The sequence below is a fragment of the Taudactylus pleione genome, unplaced genomic scaffold (genome assembly GCF_031769625.1).
Source record: "Taudactylus pleione unplaced genomic scaffold, aTauple2 ptg000053l, whole genome shotgun sequence".
Taxonomy (NCBI): domain Eukaryota; kingdom Metazoa; phylum Chordata; class Amphibia; order Anura; family Myobatrachidae; genus Taudactylus; species Taudactylus pleione.
The window spans coordinates 32687016-32712201 of record NW_028284455.1 but is presented as its reverse complement, the minus strand read 5'-3'; the positions used below and the strand labels follow the sequence as shown (position 1 = coordinate 32712201).

Here is a 25186-nt window from a genome sequence, read left to right as displayed (position 1 = left end):
TCATTGTTTGCCAAAAATGCATCTAAGTCGCAATGTGATACGACCAGGATGCACCCGCAGACTGTGCTGATTAATTTGATATGTGACACTTGTATATCTGCGTGTGACTGAGTCTGTATATGAAGCACAACGGAATGAAAAAAGGCGAGTCCGCTACATTGTTGTACATATTCTACAGATTCACCGACTCAGTCACACACAGATATAAAAGTGTCACATCAAATTAATCGGCACAGTCTACTGGCGCGTCCTAGTCACATTGATTTGCGACTCAGATGCAATTTCGGCAAAAAAAGACGCCCGGCGTTAGCATAGTCTCACGGGACCAGGCACGCCGAGAGGAGCCTTTTGGTGCGACTGCAGCAGATATGTAAGAACACATCTGTATGTGGTATGTATCAATAGTCATTTACTATGGCCCAGATAATTTTGTTCTTAGATGGTATTTGTGTTCCTTTTGTTTGTTTTTCACCAAGAATAGACAAGTGGCTGCTCGGTATCACTCCCGCATTCTTCTTAGTGTGCGTTTCCCCAGGCTCTTCCTGCATTTGGTGTGACTGAGAGCTCATGCAGTACTTAAAATTACATTGAACAGAGCAAGACAACCTGTGCCTCCCCTGCTGCTTAAGGACTTGGGGGTAAATTTACTAAAGTGAGAGTTTTTAGAAGTGGAGATGTTGCCCAAAGCAACCAATCAGACTCTACTTTACATTTAACTAGCACTTTCTAGAACTGGTCGGGGGAACAGGGGTAAATTCTCCCACATGGGGTAAAAATGAAATTCCTGGGGGTAATGGATGGACAGCCGGGCATGCATATGAATCATTCTACGCATGCCCGGCTGTCCGTCGATTACCCCCGGCTGTGCTACAGGGAGGCTCCTAAGCCGGGCGCCCGCTGAGATGTTATTACCAGCGGGCGCCCGGCTCCTTCCCTGCAGCGCCGCGTTAGCCGGAGGCCGAAGTTCTCGTTTGAGCTCCAGCTTCCGCCTCTCTCCATGCGCACTATGGGAGAGACATCTCTCCCATAGTTCCGAGGAACAGCCGCGCGGACAGGACAGTTGCGGATGCAGGAGCGGGAATTAAAGTAAGTGTTTTGTTGTTTTTGTTTTTTTTGTACAATTGGCACTACAGGGCGTTATATGGGAGCACTACTACGGAGGCATTTATGGGGGCACTACTACAGGGGCATTATATGGGGGCACTACTATATGATTTCCTTCAATTCAAATCAAGGGGGTAACGTCGGCGTTTCTAAATATATTTTGGGGTAAAAGGTAAAAAAGTTCCCTGACCCCTGTTCTAGAAGATACTAGCTAGAATCTGGTTGCTATGGGCAACATCTCCACTTCTAAAAACTCTGTCCCCTCCCTGCTATCTGGTACTTTAGCTTACTAAAGCCTTCCTCTGAATTACACACGTGTTGTTCAGCCATTGGTATCTGTACACAAGGTGGCCTGTATGTGTAGTCATTAGTGTAGATTGATATTTGAGAAACACATTTTCCAGAGTGTTCTGCCAGCTGCAGAGATTTATGCTGGGTCATAACTCGGTCTGTATGTGATCAGGAGTTTCAACAAGATGACAGGTCAACTTTCCACTCTTTTTGGTTAGTAGAACATTAGTTTTAAGATGGTACTTGAAGAATGCAGTTGCTCTTCTCTGTGGCACAATTTTGTTCTATCCAAAAAGCAGTAACTCAATGATGGACTTAATGCTGTGTATGAATTAGTCTGCCCTTTTAGGAAAATTATTTATTTAATTTCTATTACTGCTACATGGGGCTCCACGAGGCCTCTCAAAGCCCCACCTGATAACTGTAGCAGTGGTCACCTTTATGGAAAATATGTGGTGATATACTATACCTTTAAGCAAGAATCTTGTATCATAGTTCAACATCATTCATAGTGATCTGTTCTATATAATTCCTGTAAAACATCTGTTTCCAGGGAAACACGATTTCTGGTTTTGTAATAACAAATATGTAAGCAACACAGGAAGGTGATGCAACTTATTTGTGTATGCTGTTTTTTTTGTTTGTTGCTTTGAATATGATAGATAACACTGTAATAACACGGTAGCATCTGTTTAATAACAAGCTGAGAAACAAGATAAAATGCAAAATTACAGATATATGTTGACAGTTTCTATTTAAACTTTTAGCATTCAGATATTGATTTTCATTGATTTTAAAAAGTGCTCATGATGGGTACACACCTTACAGATATATCTGCAGATGATGGTTGTTCATACACACTGACCAACCACCATCTGGCCGCGGGTTCCACGGCCAGATGATGGTTCCACTGCAAGAGTACACACAGCACAATGCCCCAATATATCTGCAGATATGTTGGGCATCAGCTGTGCAGCACAGCCAACGCAATTGGTCTGTGAACAACGACGTTCACAGACCTATCACTGTTACAAACTGGCCGATGCACATACAAAATTTTGGCAGATCACCACACAGATGTAGTTAGGTTGCATTCTCATGCCCACAAAATGGCTATCAGTCTCCTGACAGTCTTGACAGTTCAAATCACAAGATGGAGGCCTTTACATATGAGATGGCCATTTCAATGTATTTCTATAGGACTGTAGATATCTTTACAAATAACCTGCTCCAACATCAGAATATACCATGGTTTAATACACCCATTCTTATCCCGCTTGCCTGACGACTTCTCCCTGCTTGTTGAAAACATGACTGAATGAGAATTTTGTTGAGAAGGTGGACAAACTACATGATGTATTTTTATTTTCATATACATTAGACATTTGTCAGGCATTTTTCTGTCATATCAAGTTTATTTGAAATTATTCTAATTTTAGAGCCAGATATTCAAGGCAAAAAAAGTGTGTATATAATATATATTAAATTTGCTACTGGAAACCATTTTTATTTTAGAACCGTATTTCTGCTGCATTGCTTTTTCCACTGTTTGTCAGGAAGTTCAAGTTTGTTCACATTTTAAATATTGAGAATTGCTTCTTGTGATCAAATCTACCCGAGCAGAACATTCAGACTGCCTTCTAAATCTTCAATTATTTTCAGTCCTTAGGGCATCGCTTTCTAGACTATTTTAAAAGACCTAACTGTGCTTACGGTTGTGGTTGGCCACACTTGTGGCATAAGAACATTATTAGCTATATCCCAGAAGCTGTGATACTTCATGATAAGACTGGGGTCACAGAGACTCCTGGATTGGCCTAAGTCTTGGGCATAACTACCATAAATGCAAGGAGTGCAGCTGCTATGGGGCCCAGAGCTCAAGGGGCCCGTCTTGCTTGTCAAAGTTACATGTGTTATAAACATTTTTCACCATTGGGTGGTACATGGGGGCCCTTACAAAGTTTTGCTATGGGGCCTTCAAATACATAGTTTATGCCTCTGGCTTAAGTATAGAATAGATGGCTCTTATCCTGTTAGTTAAACAGGTCTGTTTTATTTCCAGCATTCATTTCTTAATTTTAATTTAGTGACCTTGATTGTGAGCCTTTGAGTCAGTTTGCACTTTGAGGCATATATGTTTTTTGGTGGCTACGTTATACCCAGGGCCGACTCCAGGGTTCTGAGCACCCTGTGACGGATCCTGAAAGAGTGCCCGAATTTGGGGGCGTGGCATAATTACCATAGGCCACGCCCCCTGTGTGACGTTATTTGGAGGCGTGCCCGCATGGCACGCCTCCAAATAACATCAGGCTGGGGATAAAGCCCAGCACTCCGTCACTGGCTGGGCTTCCCCCAGCCCTCTCCCGTCAGTGAATGGTTGCTGCGCGCATGCGCGCGGTATCCATTCCCTCTCCGGGGGTCCGGCATCGCTGCACAGCTGCGACGGTGGGGGTCCCCAGCCTCCTGATTTGACCACCCGCGGGCCACTTCGGCCCGCGGGTGGAACAGCAGCACAGTACTGTCCCGCTGAAATCGGGATGCTGGGGAGGGGTGTCGCCCACTACGGGTGGCACCCTTGTGCGACCGCACTGGTCGAACATCCCTAGAGCCGGCCCTGGTTATACCTCAGAGCGGCAAACCTAGCTTGATTTCTAACCTCTTATGCAGCAGCCGGTAGTCTGAAGCTTTTTTGTATTCAATGTCTTACATGAAAATTTATGTAATCCAGGGGAAATCAAGTGTATGCTTTCTCATTCATAAAATAGCACTGCTTGGAGCATAAGTGGATTCTAAGCATCAATTAAAAATATACTGTTATGAAAAATTCTCATTGTGCATTCTACACTGCTGTTTTAAGCACAATGACTGATCCCTGGCGATTCATTATAAATTAAAACCTATTGCTCCATTGAGGGGAGAACAAATCTTGGAAGTGCCACACACATTTAAGGGACATGAATATCATCAGATTTGTGCTGTTAGTATGAATGGATTTTAGAACAAGTGAATACTTCTATTGTAGAGTTGTAAAATGTCTATGCATGTAGGTTCATTCTGGAGATGATGGCACCATTGTCTAAGGGTTAATGGGAAATGTTCTATTTTTCTACTAATTAAATTTTTAATCACCATTTAGCATAGAATAAAAAGTGACCGGACACGAACATCTAGTGCATATTTTTACCACTGAAAGGCTACCTGCTCATAGACGTCTGCGTTTCTATTTTTGGTTTTTTTAATTGCATATTAAAGCACATGTTTTACATTTTAAATGTGTTTTGTTTTTTTTATCATAAATCCTTTAATCTTTCACAAAAGAGTAGATCATTGGCATCAAATACATGTGGAAAAAGACGCATGCAAACGGTTCCTATTGGCGTATCATTGTTTGCATTGTGCCTCCATTGAGATGAGTGCATTTTCAACTGCGTTGACTCATAGAAGACACAATTGGTTAAAACATTTATAGCAAAAAATGCAACGTCAATTAAACACATGTAAAAACTTAAAACAATTTTTTCTTATTTTAGGTCTTACACACTGCTTTTTATAGTCCCAGTCTTATTGCATCTGATGGTCTGGGGCAGAACACACTCTAGAACAGGGGTCTTCAACCTTGGCCCTCCAGCTGCTGTGGAACTACACATCCCAGCATGCACTGCCATAGTTTTAGCATGCTGTTATATCAAAAAGGTGGCAGTGCATGCTGGGATGTGTAGTTCCACAGCAGCTGGAGGGCCAAGGTTGAAGACCCCTGCTCTAGAACTTCAGGCTTGAAAGCTGTTAAGTTGCGTCCTATGGTTCAGTGTATCTGACCTAACCAACAATTCAAACACAGAAATTGTCATCTGTAAGGCATACTGGTAGGTCATACATGATTAACGTGCCTACTCACATCTACACCTAATAGATGGCCTCTACACACTATACCATTTCTTTAACGATTTGGCCGATTCCGACACATCGGAATGACAAGTCGTTAAAAATGTGTAGTGTATATCCACAACATTGTATAGTTCTCTCTCTCATGAGGTCGTCTGCCTCATCGCCTGATCTTATATACTGCATGTAAGATCGGGCAATACGGCTGACTATCCCATGCAGTGCTATTGGGGGGGGGTTGTGGTCTGTCGGGCATCAGATCGCCTAGTGTGTACGGACCTCCCTATACGTTGGCGCTGGGATAGTCTGCAATATCGCTGGGTACATCTAGATGTGTGAAGCACAGCCATGATATTCTCATGTAGCTAAATCAGTGAAGAGCAAGATATTATTCATGGACTTCACTACAAGCCCTTGGTCCCATAAGGGAGCTGCACACTTACCTTTATGGATAGAAAGCAGATTACATTATATGATCACAAACCTGAAGGTGTCATATAAGCGTAACCTGGTAATATAACCTTCTACACAGACACCGTGACTACACCATAATTGTGACGTGATCATCCGTAAGGAAATGGTCCTAAAGGGGGAATTTGGTTCTCTGCAAATGTAATGCTGCAATGTCTGGCTGCACAAATGATTGCTTATTACAGGAAGATATCTACACTCCTTTTCCTGTGTACTTCTATGGGGTGCAAGGACAAAGGAGCAAATACACACTGCTGCAGGGTAGCTCCATGACAACATATAAGTGGTAATTCTCCTAAACGGTTTTCTGTGTCAGTAAGTTTGTCTTAGGTGCCAGTGGCACATCTATACACTCCCCTATATGCCCAAATATATCTATGCCATGAGCTCATAGTGATATGATAATTAGTTACACTTTAATTCTTGATAATATCTGTGCAACATCCTTTAGTCCTTTCCACTACTTCAAGTTGTAGGTTTTTGCCTTTTATTTTGAGAATACATCTCTGTACTTTCTCTTTGCATGGCTGTGGTTTGGGCTTATGTAGGAAACCCATAGTTCTGCAACATCTGCCCTCCTTTACAGTACAGGTGAGGACAAGCGGCTGCATTTCAGCACGGTCCATTTATTATTTATTGCTGACACCCATATAAAGCACAGGCATGCACCAGCTATTTTCGGCATGTAAAGAGATATTTGGGTGTGGCCTTTCTAGCTGTGACTGCAAGAGATATGCATGGCTGTAGCAACAGGAATGTGACTGTGGATATTGTTCAGCTGCTGTCCCGGGTCACATAAGGCTGGTCTCTGTTATCTGTCCCCATGTACATGAGAGATTTCAGCTTGCTGCATTATTCTTTTCAGAGCTGTCCTGCACATTGCCCTCTCTCAGCTCACTGACACAGTGCTGGGTTTCCATGGTAATAACTCTTTTCAGCAGATCCATTCTATACTGCGAACACGTGCCTGCTTAGTTTTACTCACCTGCTATTGTCTATTATGCTAGTCATACATCAGGCATCGATTGGGCCAATTCCCCATTCTGCTGATACCTGCGTTGGGTGATCCGCAAACTTCAACATGTTGGACAATCTTGTTTCACTGATTCCAACCCAAAAATTATTGGAATTGGCGAGTCTGTGACTTTTAACATGTACTTTGCCGATCATTGGAATCCATCAATCGGCATCAGGGAATCTGTGATGGCCCAAATAAGTTATTTGATGATTCGATCTTTTTTTGTTTTTTTGTTTGAGTCACGTGATTAAAAATAACTTTAATATTATCTAAAATGGTATCTGCTTCATTGGTAGTATGATGCTATAAGAGATGTCTTCAATAATACAGCAAGACATGTGTGACATAACAATGGCGCATTTGTTAAATCTGTCCTTTCTATTTGCGCCCCAAAACCAATCTAGGGTCATGTTTATTAACAGTCACTTTTATAGCGCCTACATATTACGCATGTGCTTTACAGTGATTACTTAATTGGATCTTACAATTTATATTCCCTACCACACGGACACGCATGCTGTAGGGCTGTTTTCGTCAGAAGCCAATTAACCTACCATCTTGTTCCATTTAATCTTGTTCTTCGATCTATGGATTGGGACCCAAAATATGACTTGCAAAACATTTTATGGTATATTCTAAATATCTGAGAAAATGGACTGTTCTTCTGACCATTGAGTCCCAATTAAAAAGAAAACGTTGGGCTGTATCTGGTTTTCAAGAAATTGGTTAAACCTCACAGGGAGTCCTAGGCACTTTGAAGGGCTGTTTGTTTAAGCTAAGCTTATTTTATTTTTCTTTCAGATATATGGAGTCTGGGTGTCATCCTCTTTATGCTGGTGTGCGGAACACCTCCATTCCAAGAAGCAAATGACAGCGAAACACTGACTATGATCATGGACTGTAAATATACTGTGCCCAAGCATGTGTCCAAAGAGTGTAAAGAGTAAGTTAGATCCTGCTAGTGCTAATAAAGGATGGGGTTAATGATGGACAGAATGATTAGTTGGGAGGTTAATAATGATGTAGGGTGTTATGATGGAGGATTGCAGGTACCGATGAAAGGTTAATAGAGAATGGGGCGGTTAATGAAAATTAGGCTATTATTTTGTTATGGGAGAGGGGTTTATTATGATGTTAAAGGGGAAATAAATGGAACAGGAAGATAAAAGGGCAATATTGATGGGGACATGTTGATAGGGGGATGATGAGTTGACACTGATAATGCCAAGGACTTGAGTTGGTTTGAAGTGGGGGAATAGAGAATGCCCTTTTGGTGGGGTAGTGGAATGCAATTAAGAGCAATGAGGTGAATGTAGAAGGTGAATAGAGAAGGGTTATGTAGTGGATGGGAGGTGTTGGAATATTTGTGTTTATGGGGGGGGGGGGTCTATGTGCATGCTCTCCCTTTTTTTTTTTTTTTTTCTTCTTTCTAGTGGATACTTGTCGATGCATCGGCTCTGAGGGTTTTTTTTGCTATGTGGTAGAAGCAGATTCCAGTTATCAAAAGCAATGTAGCACATCTAGCATGTCCTACACAAAAGCAATATAGAACATCTAGCATGTCATACACAAAAGCAATATAGAACATCTAGCATGTCATAGACAAAAGCAATATAGAACATCTAGCATGTCCTACACAAAAGCAATATAGAACATCTAGCATGTCCTACACAAAAGCAATATAGAACATCTAGCATGTTCTATATTGCTTTACAAAAGCAATGTAGATCTAGCATGTCATACACACAAGCATTATAGAACATCTACCATGTCATATTCAAAAGCAATATTGAACATATTGCCTCATACACAATGGCAATATAGAACATCTAGCCTGTCATACAGAAAAAACAATATAGAACATCTAGCCTGTCATATACACACAAGCAATATAGAACATATAGCCTGTCATACAAGCAATATAGAACATATAGCCAGTCATACACAAAAGCAATAGAAGAACTACAATGTGAAAATGTGCTAAAATTCTTCTGAGATTTCTGCCTTTTCAAAGCAGCCTATTCTCTGCATATGGGACTCCATCTCCTGTTCAGCGGTAGAGTTTTTGAATGTCAGTGAAAGTGTGTATAGTTTGTTTTATGCAGAGGATGATAATTTGTTGTATATTTGTATGTATTTACCCTACTAACTGCTCTGCTGGCTAATTTGAGAATGTATGAAAATCCAGCTTATAGGCTTTAATAAAGTTTCTCAAACCCAGTCTTCATGGAACCCTAACAATGCATATTTTTCAGATCCTATAGCTGGAGCACAGGTGTGTGAATTGGCTAACAATAGAGCTACAGGTGGTACTAATTGTTCCTGAGGAAACACACATTTTTAGGGTTCCATGAGTACAGAGTTTGAGAAACACTGCCCTAATAGACTCTCTAGTCACCAGATATTCACACGGATTCCATTTTTTTTTATTTTTTTTTAATTCTTGTTAAATCCCTGTCTGACTTTGGTCATAAGGCCCAGGAAAAAGTATAATCTTTTTGGAGATCTACTGATAGTAATCATATTAAGAGGGTTTTAGATATTTTCAGTATGAAAGTAGAATGTTAGGTTCCTTCCTTGTATTGATTCTGCATAGACAATTGCTATAGCTCAGTTGTGCATGTCACTTCTCTTAGCATTTGTATCTTTCTGATGTTTTACATGTTCTATTCCCAGCCTGATCACTCGCATGCTGCAGAGAGATCCTAAGAGACGGGCATCTCTAGAGGAAATTGAAAATCATCCGTGGCTCCAAGGAATTGATCCGTCACCTGCAACAAAGTACAACATTCCCCTAGTGTCCTACAAAAACCTCTCTGAGGAAGAGCACAACAGCATCATACAACGGATGGTCTTAGGCGATATAGCAGACAGAGACGCCATTGTAGAGTAAGCTGTCACTATCTTTCCCATAGGGGGTTGTTTTCTGTGCGCAGGAGGTGTTGCTTAGGTGCTTTCCTCATGGGGAGGCCTCGCAGACACTGCAGACCTTATTGCTGCAAACGTAGAACATGGATTCCTATGCTAAACACATGGGCAGCATTTGTTATTCCCTATAAACCAGGCACATCATCAACAATTGGTAATTGGTCAATGTCATTCTTAACTACCACCCAAGTTATTTTTAGGGTTTATCTTTAAGTTCATGAAAGCAGCTACAGTTGAGTTGTACATTACATTTCCTGTTTCATATGTTTTCCTTTCAGTGCCTTGGAGACAAACAAATACAACCACATCACAGCTACTTACTTCCTGCTGGCAGAGAGGATTTTGCGAGAGAAGCAAGAAAAGGAGATTCAGGCCCGTTCTGCTAGTCCCAGTAACATCAAGGCCCAGTTTAGGTACTGACTTTATTCATTACCATTAATGTTATTTTGTTAAGTTAAATCAGGGCAATAACACCCTTGTACTTTTCAAAACCCTGAGTGCTCCACACTGTCTCCAGAGCTGTCTTCCACTAGACCGCTCACATCCCCTCCTAAGGGTGTGGTATGAAAAGGCGGCTTGCACATTAGGTCAACAAGCAATATGTTGTCATTTACAAATGTCGACATTGTTAAAATATCGACATGTTCATAATGTCAACGTTTAACATGTCTACACCAGAATGTTGACAAACAGTGTTCGTATATTTTAACGTAAACTTAATTTTAAATTTATGGTGTCGACCTGTTACCCGCAGGGACATTCTGACTAGAATTTACCCCACTTTTAAAAGGTTCTCTCCCAGGTGAAACATTCAATAAACGAACTGGACAAAACATGGTCTAACAATAGGTAACACTATATCAGTAATTAGCTGCTAGTGTCCAATAGAGCAAGAAGTATGAACTAGTGAGACTGCTGTGCCAAGCTATTGAAGAGGCCAAAACCTTATAGACCAAATAACACAAAGGGATCAATCCAATTACATGCGATTTCCATGCACCTGCGAGTAAGTATGGCTGTATGCCGCACTTACGGTACCACCGGACTCGCACGTTTATGTTAGCAGCCCCGTAGGGCAGCGAGCAAAATTTTGATTATGTGGAGCGATCAGGCCGCGAGGGGGTGGGCCGTGCTGTTGCTGGCGTCTCTGCTGTTCCAATGGCAATTCACCCTCTTCGCACCCAATTGGATTAACCCCCTAAGAGCTCACCCTGGATTCGCACATGGGCTGCGAACAGGAATGTGCAAGTCTGCAGGTACAGTAAGTGTGGCATACAGTTGCACTTACTCGTGGGTGTGGGTAATTCGCACCTAATTAGATAAGCCCCAAATGTCCACCAATGTAATAGTTAGATGTGGCATTTGTGCACTGTTCTGGAGATTAAAGTGTAATGTATGTAGAATTCCGATTAACCCTCTCCTATGTGAAGATACTCTGTGTAAGTACAGTAGTTGTAAGGAGATTTTGCTGTTCCTAATCTATTTACGCAGCAAATCTGAAATGCAAGTATGTGACTGCCTGCCAATTTTCTGTGGTGCTGATTTGTATCATAGCAACTTGAAGTGGCATCTTAAGGGCCTCAGACAGGCCACGCTCAGAATTGTTCTCTACGTGCCCATTACAGTGGAGGTATAATCAAGAAAACTCAATTCTAAAACTACCAGAAATAGACTGCATAACCTTGAAAGATTCAGTATCAAAAATACTTTTGTTGAAGAGATTTAAGTAGTTCTTTTTTTAATTTGACTGGCCCATACTACCATTATCTCAAAATCTATATTGACTAGAAATATAGCGCATAAACTGTATAGAGAGCTGTATGGGATAAAACTGTACCCATTGTTAAAAATTGAGCGAAAGAACTTATCCAAGGGAAAGGAGGGATTATGTAAATATGCTAATTATTAACCAATTACCTGCTCCGTGAAAATGGGTCTTTTTTTTTTTTCTTTTTTTTTTTTTAATAACTTGCATCAGTTACAGCAATGAAAGAGGCTTGCCTGGGCCATGAAGCATTGTCAGTGGACTACTGTAGACTGGAAGACGGTCTTATGGACCGATGAATCAAAATTTTAAATCTGTTTGGTCACGTAGAGTTTTTGTATGCCATGGAGCAGGCGGAAGGATGGTTTCTCAGTGTATGGGGTTTATTTACTAAGTGTGTTAAAAGGCCTAAATGTAAAAGGGCAATACTTGCTATTAAGTGCATTCCCTTTAAAATTTCGAGCTTAAACACCATGTGAAGCAGCAACTTTTACAAACTGTCGCTCAGTAAATAACTGTCAAACATGGAGGAGGATGGGTGATGGTTTGGGCCTCTTTTGCTGGATCTCTAGTCAGCGACTGGAACCCTGAACCACAACAGCTACCACACCAGTTTGCAGAACCATGCAGGACCCTCTGGTCTACTCCCAGTTGGTTAAGAGTTTATCTAACTGTAAGAGAATGACCCAAAACATAACCCCTGGCTATGTCAGAACTACCTATAAGGAAAACGACTAGACCGTAGGCTTCAATTCATAGAATGGGCAACACAGTCTCCAGACTTCGACCTCATTGAGTTGGTTTTGAGAGAAGGTTATAAACAAAGCAACCAACAAGTGCAACACATTTGTTGGAAGTTCTGCAACAGTGTTGGGAAGAACTTCCTGTACAATATTTGATTTTCATTGTAGAAAGAATGCCAGGAGTTGGTTAGATTTGTAATAGTTGGCTACGTAAATGAGTCAAAAATGTTGATGGAATAATTTTGTTTAACATTTTTTATCTCCAACTTTTATATATATATATATATATATATATATATATATATATAAAAATTTACTTTCACTTCAGAGTACATTAAATTTCAATAAACTGGAAACGGGGGGATGTTCTAAAATTATTGACAGTGTACACTACCATTCAAAACTTTGGGGTCACACAGACAATTTTGTGTTTTACATGAAAACTGACTTTTATTTATCAAATGAGTTGCAAAATGAATAGAACATATAGTCAAGACATTGGCATGGTTAGAAATAATGATTTTTATTTGAAATAATAATTTTGTCCTTCAAACTTTGCTTTCGTCAAAGAATGCTCCTTTTGCAGCAATTGCAGACCTTTGGCATTCTAGCTGTTAATTTGTTGAGGTAATCAGAAGAAATTTCACCCCACACTTCCTGAAGCACCTCCCACAAGTTGGATTGGCTTGATGGGCACTTCTTGCGTACCATGCGGTCAAGCTGCTCCCACAACAGCTCAATGGGGTTGAGATCTGGTGACTGTGCTGGCCACTGCACTAAAGACAGAATACCAGCTGCCTGCTTCTTCCCCAAATAGTTCTTGCATCATTTGAAGGTGTGCTTTGGGTCATTGTCCTGTTGGAGGAGGAAATTGGCTCCAATCAAGCGCTGTCCACAGGGTATGGCATGGCATTGCAAAATGGAGTGATAGCCTTCCTTATTCAAAATCCCTTTTACCTTGTACAAATCTCCCACTTTACCAGCACCAAAGCAGCCCCAAAACATGACATTACCTCCACCATGCTTGACAGATGGCGTCAGGCACTCTTCCAGCATCTTTTCACCTGTTCTGCGTCTCACAAATGTTCTTCTGTGTGATCCACACACCTCAAACTTCGATTCGTCTGTCCATAACACTTTTTTCCAATCTTCCTCTGTCCAATGTTTGTGTTCTTTTGCCCATATTAATCTTTTTTCCTTTTATGGAAAAGATTTGCCACTCTGCCTAGAAGGCCAGCATCCCGGAGTCGCCTCTTCACTGTAGACGTTGACACTGGCGTTTTGCGGGTACTATTTAATGAAGCTGTCAGTTGAGGACTTGAGGCGTCTATTTCTCAAACTAGAGACTCTAATGTACTTGTCTTCTTGCACAGTTGTGCACTGGGGCCACCCACTTCTCTTTCTACTCTGGTTAGAGCCTGTTTGTGCTGTTCTCTGAAGGGAGTAGTACACACCGTTGTAGGAAATGTTCAGTTTCTTGGCAACTTCTTGCATGGAATAGCCTTCATGTCTAAGAACAAGAATAGACTGTCGGGTTTCACATGAAAGTTCTTTTTCTGGCCATTTGGAGAGTATAATCGAACCCACAAATGTGATGCTCCAGATACTCAACTAGCTGAAAGGAAGGCCAGTTTTATAGCTTCTGTAACAAGCAAACCCGTTTCAGCTGTGTTAACATAATTGCACAAAGGTTTTCAAGGGTTTTCTAATCATAAATTAGTCTTCTAACGCGCTTAGCAAACACAATGTATCCTTAGAACACTGGAGTGATGGTTGCTGGAAATGGGCCTCTATATACCTATGTAGATATTCCTTTAAAAACCAGACATTTGCAGCTAGTATAGTCATTTACCATATTAACAATGTATAGAGTGCATTTCTGATTAATTTAATGTTATCTTCATTGAAAAAAAACAGTGCTTTTCTTGCAAAAATAAGGAAATTTCTAAGTGACCCCAAACTTTTGAACGGTAGTGTATATAATGATTTTATAGGTCTCCCTGAGACTACATAAGGGGGAATATATTTTTGTGATTTAAATGTCTCATTTCTGCTTGGTTCCTTAGGCAATCATGGCCCACAAAGATTGATGTTCAACAAGACTTAGATGATGATTTGACAGCTTCTCCAATAGTGGGTGTTGCACCTTCTCCAGCTCGCAGTACAGAGAATGTGCTCAATGGCCATAGAAATAAAGGCCTTGTGGAACCACTGAAAAAGGAGGATGTGCCAGATTTCTCAGGCCCAGCAGCTTCAGGAGTGCTTCCTGTGAACCTGAATCCATCAACAAGTGGGAGGAAATGTCTCTTCAGAGTAGAGGAAGATGAGGAGGAAGATGAAGAAGATAAAAAGCCCATTCCACTTTCCACACAAGTTGTTCTGCGACGTAAACCCTCTGTTACAAATCGTCTCACATCCAGGAAGAGTGCCCCAGTGCTCAACCAGATTTTTGAGGAAGGAGAGTCAGATGATGAGTTTGATATGGATGAAAATCTCCCTCCAAAGCTAAGCAGATTAAAAATGAACATTGCATCTCCTGGCACTGTGCACAAGAGATACCATAGGAGGAAAAGCCAAGGCCGTGGATCGAGCTGCAGCAGCTCAGAAACTAGTGATGATGACTCTGAAAGCAGGAGAAGGCTGGATAAAGATAGCGGGTTTACATATTCTTGGCACAGACGAGACAGCAGTGAAGGTCCACCAGGAAATCAAGGTGATGGGGGAGGACAAAGTAAGCCAAGCAATGGCAGTACAGGTGCTGACAAAACAAGTCCAAGTGATAACAAAGGAGGTGGTAGCCCCTCCAATACAAATAGCGGTAACACCAACAACTCATCCGGGAACAGTCGTAACTGCGCTGGTTCTGGAAACTCTGTGCAACAATCCCCAAGAAGTGCAGGAGAACTTGTAGAAAGCCTTAAGCTAATGGGTCTGTGTTTGGGCTCGCAACTTCATAATGGAGCCAAGTATATAATTGACCCACAAAATAACCTGTCCTTTTCAAGTGTCAAAGTGCAGGAGAAGTCCAGCTGGAAGATGTGCATCAGCTCCAGTGGCAGTACCAGTAAAGCTACACCTACAGGTGGTATAAAATTATTCTCTGACCAGATGTCGGGCACTGCTAACGAACTAGAATTTCTCAAGAGCAAGAACTTTAAGAATAATGTTTTACAGCTACCTCTTTGTGAAAAAACAATATCTGTGAATATTCAGCGGAATCCTAAGGAGGGACTTTTATGTACCTCTAGTCAAGCCAGTTGCTGCCATGTCATTTAACAATAGCTTGATGTACATAGCTGTGTTGCATTATTGTTCATGGCTGAGATCATTTACGGTTTCTGTATTCCATTTTGTTGTCTTATATATTTTTTTTTAAGTGGACTTCATGGGCAATTTATTTATTACCAGTTTATTTTGCTAGGTAGATCCGCAGCATTGTTGTATTTTGTGCAGGCTGCTAGTTGACACTTTTTTTTTTTCTGACAACTCATTTTGAATATTTTTACTGTGTAAATTTCACTTGTTTTAGCAAAAACAAACCGAAATCCCTTCGAGTGTAACCTTCAAACGTACTGCGTGAGGAGCACTTGGAAGTCTCATTTTAAGCACTTAAGCTAAGGAGACCATTTAGGTTTTCCTTATGTTCTCATAATTCCAGTCCTTACTATTGTGATTGTGGCGTACTTATGTGTGTCTGAGAGAGAACCAAAGCAATAATGTTTTGTTGTCGAATCTTCCCCTGGGGGTGGTTCATGTATTCCAAGGCTTGCACAAATTAAAGATGCACTGCAATACAGTGTTCCTACTCATGTCGTGCCCCATTCTCGTCTCAGAGTTATTGGAACCTGTTTTCGAACCAATCCCAAAATTAAATATTGTTTGAAAACAAAGGCAAAATTCACTTTTATTTTACACTAATGAAGGCCATGTTTTTTTTTTCCCCCTAGTTCTGATTATTAAAAGTCCTGTGCATGTCATCAGCACAGGCTTAATAAACAAATGCATGTTTCTGGTTCCACTGACCAGTAAAATGAAATAAACTTTGTCCTACTTAAGGCCAAACGGTGTTCTGCATATAAAGTAAACCACTTTTGTATGGTTGTTTACATAGCCAGTTCCCAGAATCCTTAGTGCTTTTGTTGCTTCATTGATGTCGGGCATTTTTTCCATACTTAATCTGCACTAGCTCAGATCAATGATAGAATATGTATATTAAAGTCTATATTCTATCATTGATCTGGGCTAGTTCGAAGCTGTTCGTCTTTTCTGGATAACTTGTAATGACATAAAACTGAATTAATATCCTCCTGAAGCAATGTACGAATATATGCATTGCTGTTGTCAACGTGTATTTTTAACTTGTTTTCTTCTACTCCTACAGTGACTTTTAGGCTAAAAATCTTTATTTTCTTTTTTTTTTTTCTTTTAAATTTGTGCATAGATCTGTTTGTCACAGAGAGGCTAAAAATGATATGTGAAAATAATGAAACGTTGTGATAATTTTATTGGATACATGTATGCAAACTGGTGCACAGAAATAAGGTTTCTGTTACCTATAGCAACCATTTAGAAAATGATTGCAAGCATCAGTTTTCATAAATGTATACCCTTTGTGACCTGTATGAGTCCTTCTCAGGAGTTCTCCAAACCGAAAATGTAATTGACCTGTACATGACTGAGGCAGCCATTTTGTGACATCACAGAGACATGAGACTTTTTCTCTGTTACCAGTTATTTATATAGCGCACCATATTCCGCAGAGCTTTACAGAGAATATTTGCCCATTCACATCCGTCCCTGCCCCAGTGGAGCTTACGCTCTATATACCCTACCACTTACAAAAGTAATTTTTTGTTGGGAGCCAATTAACCTATCAGTATATTTTTGTATTGTGAGAGGAAACCGGAGAACACTGAGCAAACCCACGCAAGCACAGAGAGAATATACAAACTCCACACAGGGACGTAGTGGGAATGGAACCCACAACCTCAGTGCTGTGAAAATTGTTACGCTGCAGACTCATATTGTTTCAGCCCACAAAGAGGCTGTCTCTGCTGTCGGCTGTACACTTTTAATGCGGAGCCAGATTAAAAATGTTTTTTATACCCAATTATTTTTAATTGGCTAACATAAATGAATGGAATTTTGGTTGTATGAAATATAGCTGGTCAGGCCTCTGCGTTCTGTTGGAAACGTGTTAGGCTTTTACATTGGTCCCTCGGCTCCATGGCAACCAAAGACCTTTAATGTGGACAGGAATTATGTAGTTACACACTGGTTCCCCCAAACCGCACCACACCTCAGTCCCCTTTTTGACCTATTTTATTTTATCCTATATTCACCTACTAAAATGAGTCGCGTACATCTGGGGTTGGTATTACTGTTTCGTACACCAAATTTATTTAGACATTTCAGCATGCATATTTATTAATTTAGTATCCTTTGAACACAGTAAAGTCATAGAACAGGTTTTGCTGTGAAGCCCTCAAGCAGGGAAATTTTGTAAATGAATAGAGAAAGATATAACATTATATAACTTGATAAAAATTTACCTGTAATGTACAAATTGACCATATTTTTTCCTATGGGGCATTGGCAATAAATTATTTTGCAGCTGATTTTCCGAGCTTTGTAAATATTTTAAATATATATTTTTTTTTATTGTGCAGCCTTGGAATGGCACTTTTTAATTATTCCCATGCGTCTGCTGTTTCAAACTGTTTATATATACATATGTACATACGGTGCTGACTTATGAATGGCTGTGTTGACAGTTATGCTGCATATAGATGTATTATAATAGCCTTACTAGATATGTATGGTTGAAATCGGGGTGTACAGCAGTTAATCCGTTTCTAAAATTGTCCATAAGTGAGTGTGTGTATGTGACGTCTGTCGTGTTTTATTGTCCTTTAAACGGGAGGGAGAAAATAAGCACTACGTTAAGATATTATTGGACCAAACTATTAGCGTACTCTGAACCTTTCTTGTACCCTCAATTGTCTTCAGAAGTTGCATATAGTTACATTAGTGTGCAAATTAAATATTGTGAAAATCAATAAGTCTTGTATTTTTTCCTGTATATGTATATGATGTAACTGGCAACAATATGTAGCTAAAGATCTAAAATCCTATGTGTAGGTTTAATGCTATAGCACTAAGATGAAGTTTTGTTGAATTATCGGTGTGTCTATACAGTACATATGGTGAAAGAAAACCAAGGGTCAATAGAGTAGCGTAGAAACTCTAACTATATCTGTTAACTCAAAACTTTTATTTGAAAACAAGAGCAAACAAATAAAAGCTGTGGAACAAAAGGAATTTTTATCTCAAAATGTTTTTTTTTTTTTTTTTGTTTTGTTTACTGTGGTTAAATACAATAATACAGTGAGATTGGCTTTATTAATTGGCAGGTTTGTTTTTCCTTTTAAACAGTGTTGTCTAACTGCAACATAAAAGTTGCAAAAACCTACATAATGTTTGGTAATTTTTTACAATCTTTGTTTAGATTAAAATGTTGAAAAACAATTTGGAAACACTGTGTGCCTTTATGGTTGGGTATATACACCAGTCGATATAACACTCGTTCCATCGACAAGTGATATATCGGTAGCAGATTGCCGGGTCTGTACACCTGATATGTCTGATCGACGTAGTCCACAAACCTATCAGGTCGATCTATCTTGCAGATATATTGGCACGTCTGGCTGTATGTATGGGCGACCCCCCTTCCACCTGTACACTTGCTACAGGTGACCACCGACACTGACTTCTCAGCTGGGAGGGCAAATTTAAATGCCCGTCCAGTTGCGGTGTCTGCCCAGACACATGGAGCAGCCGGCTGGTAAGCTATACACTCTTTCCAACCGGCTATTCTGACAGTGGATCACTTTGCTGACCAATCCGTCGTCAGTGTGTACCCAGCTTAAGGCTTGTACTATTTTCAAAAGAAAAGGTACTACTAGTAATGGGACCATATAGTAATGGCAATGTTTGTATTAAAATATTGGAGCCACTAAACAAAATGATTTATTGAACAATGCAGTCTTTGTAAATTCACCCCCTGGAGTGCACATTTTAACATACTGTATTCTCTAAGCAAGCTGCCACTTCTCATAGTGGTTAAGGAGGAAAATAAAATGGCGATGCTAGTCAAAGCAAAACGCAGTGTTTAACACAGGAGCGTAATGACATAACACCAGCTACGTTTCCAGATCTATTCAACCTGAAAGAGATATAGGGTCTCAAAATGTTGCTGACGTTTGAACATACTCCTGGAGTGACATCCATGTAACTAAACTACGGTTACATAAAAGCATTGTAAGAGTGAAAGGCAAATGGTTTATATTAAATCTGACAAATACCCAAGGAGTTTGCAAATTAACATTACTCTACCCTGCACTTACTCAAGTCCCATTGTTTCCCCAGAACCAATAACTACAAAGCCAGAGGATACTTACCCTGCATTGTCGTGACTAAATAAAGGACATTCATGATTGCTGCAAACATAACCGTGAAACATGGCTACTCAGTTAGTTTTGCCCCAAGTTTACAGGCGCATCCATTGAAAGTAATTGATAATTTTCCCCCTTTTAAATTATAAGCTAGCAGTTAATTTAAAACGCTATGTCCGCTTGCCTGTTGGTAATAGTCCTGCTCTGGTCATGTATGTTTCTCTTAAATGTCTTAACAATTAATCGCTTGTGCTAAAAACAAATATAGATAAATATAATGATAGGGGAGAAAACAAGATGTAACAACAAGTTTTCTTATGAATTTTAATATAAATTGATAAAGCCTACAGGAATAAAGGTGAAACGTGTTAGTGGTTGTCTCCCTGAGGTCCATTAGAATACACAATGCCTTGCAAAAGTATTCACCACCTTGGCTTTCTACCATTTTTTTTTTTGTTACATTATAACCTGTAATTTTTTTTTTATCTGAGTCTTATGTGATGGATCTGCACAAAATAGTCTAATTTGGTGAAGTAAAATGAGAAATAAAGAATCTTATAAATAAAATTCTCAAAATTGGCATGTGCATACGTAATCACCGCCTTTGCTATGAAGCCCCTCAAAAGTTCTGGTGCAACCAATTACCTTCAGAAGTCACATACTTAGTGAAATGAAGGCCACCTGTGTGAAATCTAAGTGTCACATGATTTGTCAGTACAAACACACCTTTTCTGAAAGGCCCCAGAGGCTGCAACACCACTAAGCAAGAGGCATCACACCATGAAGACAAAGGAGCTCTCCAAACAAGGCAGGGACAAAGTTGTTGAGAAATACAATTCTGGGTTGGGTTATAAAAAAAAAAAAAATCCAAATCTCTAATGATCCCACGGAGCACCATCAAATACATCATCATCAAATGGAAAGAACATGGTACCACAACAAACCTGCTAAGAGAGGGCCACCCACCAAAACTCAGACCGGGCAATAAGGGTATTATTCAGAGAGGCAGTAGAGAGACCAAAGGTAACCCTGAAGGAGCTGCAGAGTTCCACAGCAGAGACTGGTGTATCTGTGCATGTGACCACAATAAGCCGTACAGTCCATAGAGCTGGGCTTTATGGAAGAGTGGCCAGAAAAAAGCCATTACTTAAGCTGCATACACACAACACGATTTAGTTAATGAACGATTTTAGTTAACTATTTTCTCCCTTGAAAAAATTAACTAAAATCGTTTACTAAAGTTGTTCATTTACTATGTTTATTTAAATGTAATGAACGATTTTTTAGAACTACAAACGATTTTTGCATATTCCCTTACTGAAAATTGTTGAGTTGACAACAAACGTGAACGCGCATGAACGATAATCGTTCATCATTTGACTCAGAAAGTGAACGATTTTTTTAAACGATAATTGTTCAAAAAATCGTTGTGTGTGTATGCAGCTTTAGTGATAAAAATAAGACACGATTTGAGTTTGCCAAAAGGCATGCGGGCGAATCCCCAAATGTATGGAGGAAAGTGCTCTGGCCAGATAAGACTAAAATTTTACTTTTCGGCCACCAAGGAAAACGTTATGTCTGGTACAAACCCAACACATCCCATCACCCCAAGAACACCATCCCCACAGTGAAATATGGTGGTGGCAGCATCATGCTGTGGGGATGTTTTTCAGCAGCAGGGACTGGGAAACTGATTTGAGTTGAGGGAAAGATGGATGGTGCTAAATACAGGGATATTCTTGAGCAAAACCTGTTTCAGTCTGCCTGTGATTTGAGACTGGGACGGAGGTTCACCTTCCAGCAGGACAATGACCCGAAGCATACTGCTAAAGCAACACTCAAGTGGTTTAAGGGGAAACATTTAAATGTGTTGGAATGGCTTAGTCAAAGCCCAGATCTCAATCCAATTGAGAATCTGTGGTCAGACTTGAAGATTGCTGTTCACAAGCGGAAACCATCCAACATGAAGGAGCTGGAGCAGTTTTGCCTTGAGGAATGGGCAAAAATCCCAGGGGTAAGATGTGGCAAGCTCATAGAGACTTATCCAAAGCGACTTGCAGCTGTAATTGCCGGAAAAGGTGGCTCGCCAAAGTACTCACTTTAGGGGGGTGAATAGTTATGCACCCTGAAGTTTTCGGTTATGTTGTCCTAAATGTTTGATTCACAATATAAAAAAAAAACATAACTGCACAGCTGTAGGCCTGTTCTGTGAGTGAAATGATGCACAACTTCAAACTATCCATTTTAATTCCAGGTTGTGAGGCAACAAAACCTTGAAAATTGCAAAGGGGGGTGAATACTTTTGCAAGGCACTGTATGTCTCCAGCATTGCTCCTCATTAAATTTGGATGGATTGCATCCAATTTATATGGTGCCGCCTCCTACCCTCCCCATTGTGACTGTGTTTGTTGCTGGCAGTAACACGTTACCGCATCATGGTGGTCCCCTATTAGCCAGAGTTTCATAGGACCTCGTTATATCACTGCCTGGTCATTAGGATCTCTTCTTGTGACTCCACTGCATGTATTATTGGGACTTGTTGTTCCACAGACTGATGCCAATATATTTATATCTTTATCTGCGATTGTTTAATGGAGCCCTAATGCTGGAGTAACAACTATATATGCCAATTAGAGCATCAGTTTTATTGATCTATTTCAATTATTATTGTAATGTATATGATATGGTATCGATTTGTTTGAATTTTCTGTAGTTGTCACACTTAATTTATATTAAATATATTTTTCTTTTTTAAGAAAAGGTGTCGTGACAGTGACATCTTGTGTTCTGCCATATCATTATATTCATTCATATTTGTTTATCAATGCAATTATACTGGGCTGGTTATAGTTTAGCTATTTATTGCATCGGTAAATACGCACCCATTCACATGTGGAATGTGTAGCTATATATATCACAATTTGTTATGTTTTAGTTCACTATTAGTGACATTTTTTATAAACACTTTATCCTATTAATTAGCGCCTGGCTACTTGTGTGTTCTTTACAATGAAACTGCACTTTTCTGTGTTCACATGAAAATGCCTATTCATATAAACAGTCCTGGATGAGACGACGACTTGTAAAATAGGCCTCTTAAATTCCCACATCTCTGTATGGCAACATAAGGTTAATACTAGGAAAAATGATTTCTACAGTTTTGCATATGTCTGAATCACACAACAGCAGTGTATTTCAGTCATGCTTGGAGTATGCTAGTTGTCTCTAGCAGTGACGGGGTTAAACTGTTCTATAAAACTGTTCCGGGGAAGGTAATTAGGATTAATGAATAGCTTTCAGACCTAATTGTTCTTCAGCCTTGAAATACGGTAGGTTGGTGGGTAATATGGTGGTATAAGAATGAACATCTGTTACTTGCAGAAAAAAAATGTATGTATGAGTTTAGAATGAAAGTAATGATTTTATTGCGGTTTTACTCGGTCTATTGCTATATATGTAATCTGCTGTTGTAAATGGATTTGTAATCTGCTTTTTACAGCCCCCTATAAGTGATCCAACGTGTACAGTGTAGAACTGCAGCATTTTATGTATTGACTGTTCCCTGGACAATCTTGTTGAACATGAAATAATTTGAGTAGCAGTCAGAACAATGTCTGTTTCTTGCAGCTTGTTAGATTGATCGGTTCAGCATCAGGTGGCACTTGGCAGCTGCCTCGGTGATCTTCCATGAAATGACCAAAATAACAATTGTAATAAAAGTTATAAATAAACCTTGTGTGGTTCTTTTATCGATGAGCAAACTTGTCTTTGTAGTTTTAGCTTCACAGAGCATGTACATGTGTGGCCTATTCCTCCCCATTATCACAGACAGAGGATGCTGGAAGCAGAGACCTAGAGAAGCTGGATGTAGTGTACAGTACATACTAGAGGTGTGACTGTCCTATCATCTGTCTTCAGAAGTATGCAGAAGAAAGTGTAAAATTGTTTTACTGCGCTATGCACTGTTGTATTTTCAGATTAGAAAACTATATAAGGTTTGCTGTCTGTTTAATTAAACAGGAGGCTTGAATAAAATGGAATAAATCTGATACTTTAATACAATGGTCCACAGATAAACATTGATATATTTATAATCAAATGTACATATGTAAAATCAAACAAGATAAATCAATCATGTAATAGCAAAGATCAAATGACTAGCTTAGGTGCATTGCTAAGAGAGTGTAACTGTATCACTGAGGTTTCTACAGCATAACGTTCTAATGTTCAGCTCCTACACCAATGTGGCTACAAATGTAGCAATTAGTCTCCAATGGTGAGGCAGCTCACTTGCACTGCTTGAATTGCAATCACTACTGGCGTCCCAGTGTGAAATGCAGTCACGCTGGAGGATAAACAGGTAAGTAATAACAGTTGGAGTATCTCACCCCTGGAAATCCGTAATCACAGTAGTGTCCGTCCCAGCTCAGCTCGTCTGGACGTTGTAATTCCGCGGCTGGATAAAGCCGATTGCCGTGCAGCTGGGGACAAGTGCTGCTAGTAGAGCGGTGGCTGTGTGTCAACTGACGGTAAGCCCGGCCGGAGACAGAAGCTGCTGGTGGAGCGATAGCTATATGTCAGCTGGCGGTGAGCTCAGCCGGAGACAGATGCTGCTGGTGGAGCGGTAGGTGTGTGTCAGCTGATGGAGAGCTCAGAAAAACCTCCAAATTGGCGTGCGGCAAGTATTGATATGCTGTGAGACAATCTCAGGTGCCTGGGTGATGACGTCAACTTGTTTCGTCCCGTGGAAACCGGGACTTTCTCAAGACTCAAGATTTATTCCATTTTATTCAAGCCTCCTGTTTAATTAAACAGACAGCAAACCTTATATAGAGTTTTCTAATCTGAAAATACAACAGTGCATAGCGCAGTAAAACAATTTTACACTTTCTTCTGTTTTTGTGGAGACTTCTGTCTCTAGGTTTTTGACCAAACCTGTATTACTTGCAGCTGGCACTGACTATAACTAAATAATTTTTGCATTGAGCGCTGGGATATTTGCAGCTTTGACTGCAAATAGTTTTTTTCCTTTCAGAAGTATGCAGTCATCTCCACATTTTACTTTGTGCTGCGGGCCATGAAAAATGACTGTAATAAAGGAAAAGCCTAGACATCCCAAACCGTAGATGGGGGAGAAGGGGGGGGGGGGTGTATGTGTGTGTATTTATATATATTTATTTATACACTATTTGTCATGTATGTACAAAATTAAGAATTTTGAAAGAAATACAGATGAACTACAATCGCTGTCTTTTTTTTGGTACTTTGGAACAATGTACAAAAGGCATAGGAATGGCAGCTTCATTGTTGAGAGAGTCACTAACTTGGCACTGATGTGGAGTTGGACTATGTACAAAATGTGCTATTGGCTCTGCACATACCCATGAAACCAGGTAAACAACAAAAAGGGAACGATGTAGCTCTGTATGCATCTGGGCCATGCTATTGGACTGACCAACACTAGATGAGACCTCACTGCTGTGGAGACACAGGAGGGCTCAATGATAGTAAATACTCAGGCACTTGCTTA

At 40.1% G+C, this 25186-nt stretch overlaps 1 protein-coding gene across 1 annotated transcript in view; it reads left to right on the top strand.

The window, feature by feature from the left end:
• SNRK (SNF related kinase) overlaps positions 1-23387 on the top strand; it is a 67898-nt gene extending 44511 nt beyond the window's left edge. Inside the window, exons 3-6 of the mRNA XM_088462780.1 lie at positions 7568-7709; positions 9443-9655; positions 9973-10107; positions 14269-23387. Of these exons, the coding sequence (XP_088318906.1) occupies positions 7568-7709; positions 9443-9655; positions 9973-10107; positions 14269-15478 (1700 nt within the window). The 3' untranslated portion in view covers positions 15479-23387. The remainder of the gene's footprint in view (positions 1-7567; positions 7710-9442; positions 9656-9972; positions 10108-14268) is intronic.
• The last annotated feature ends 1799 nt before the right edge of the window (positions 23388-25186 follow it).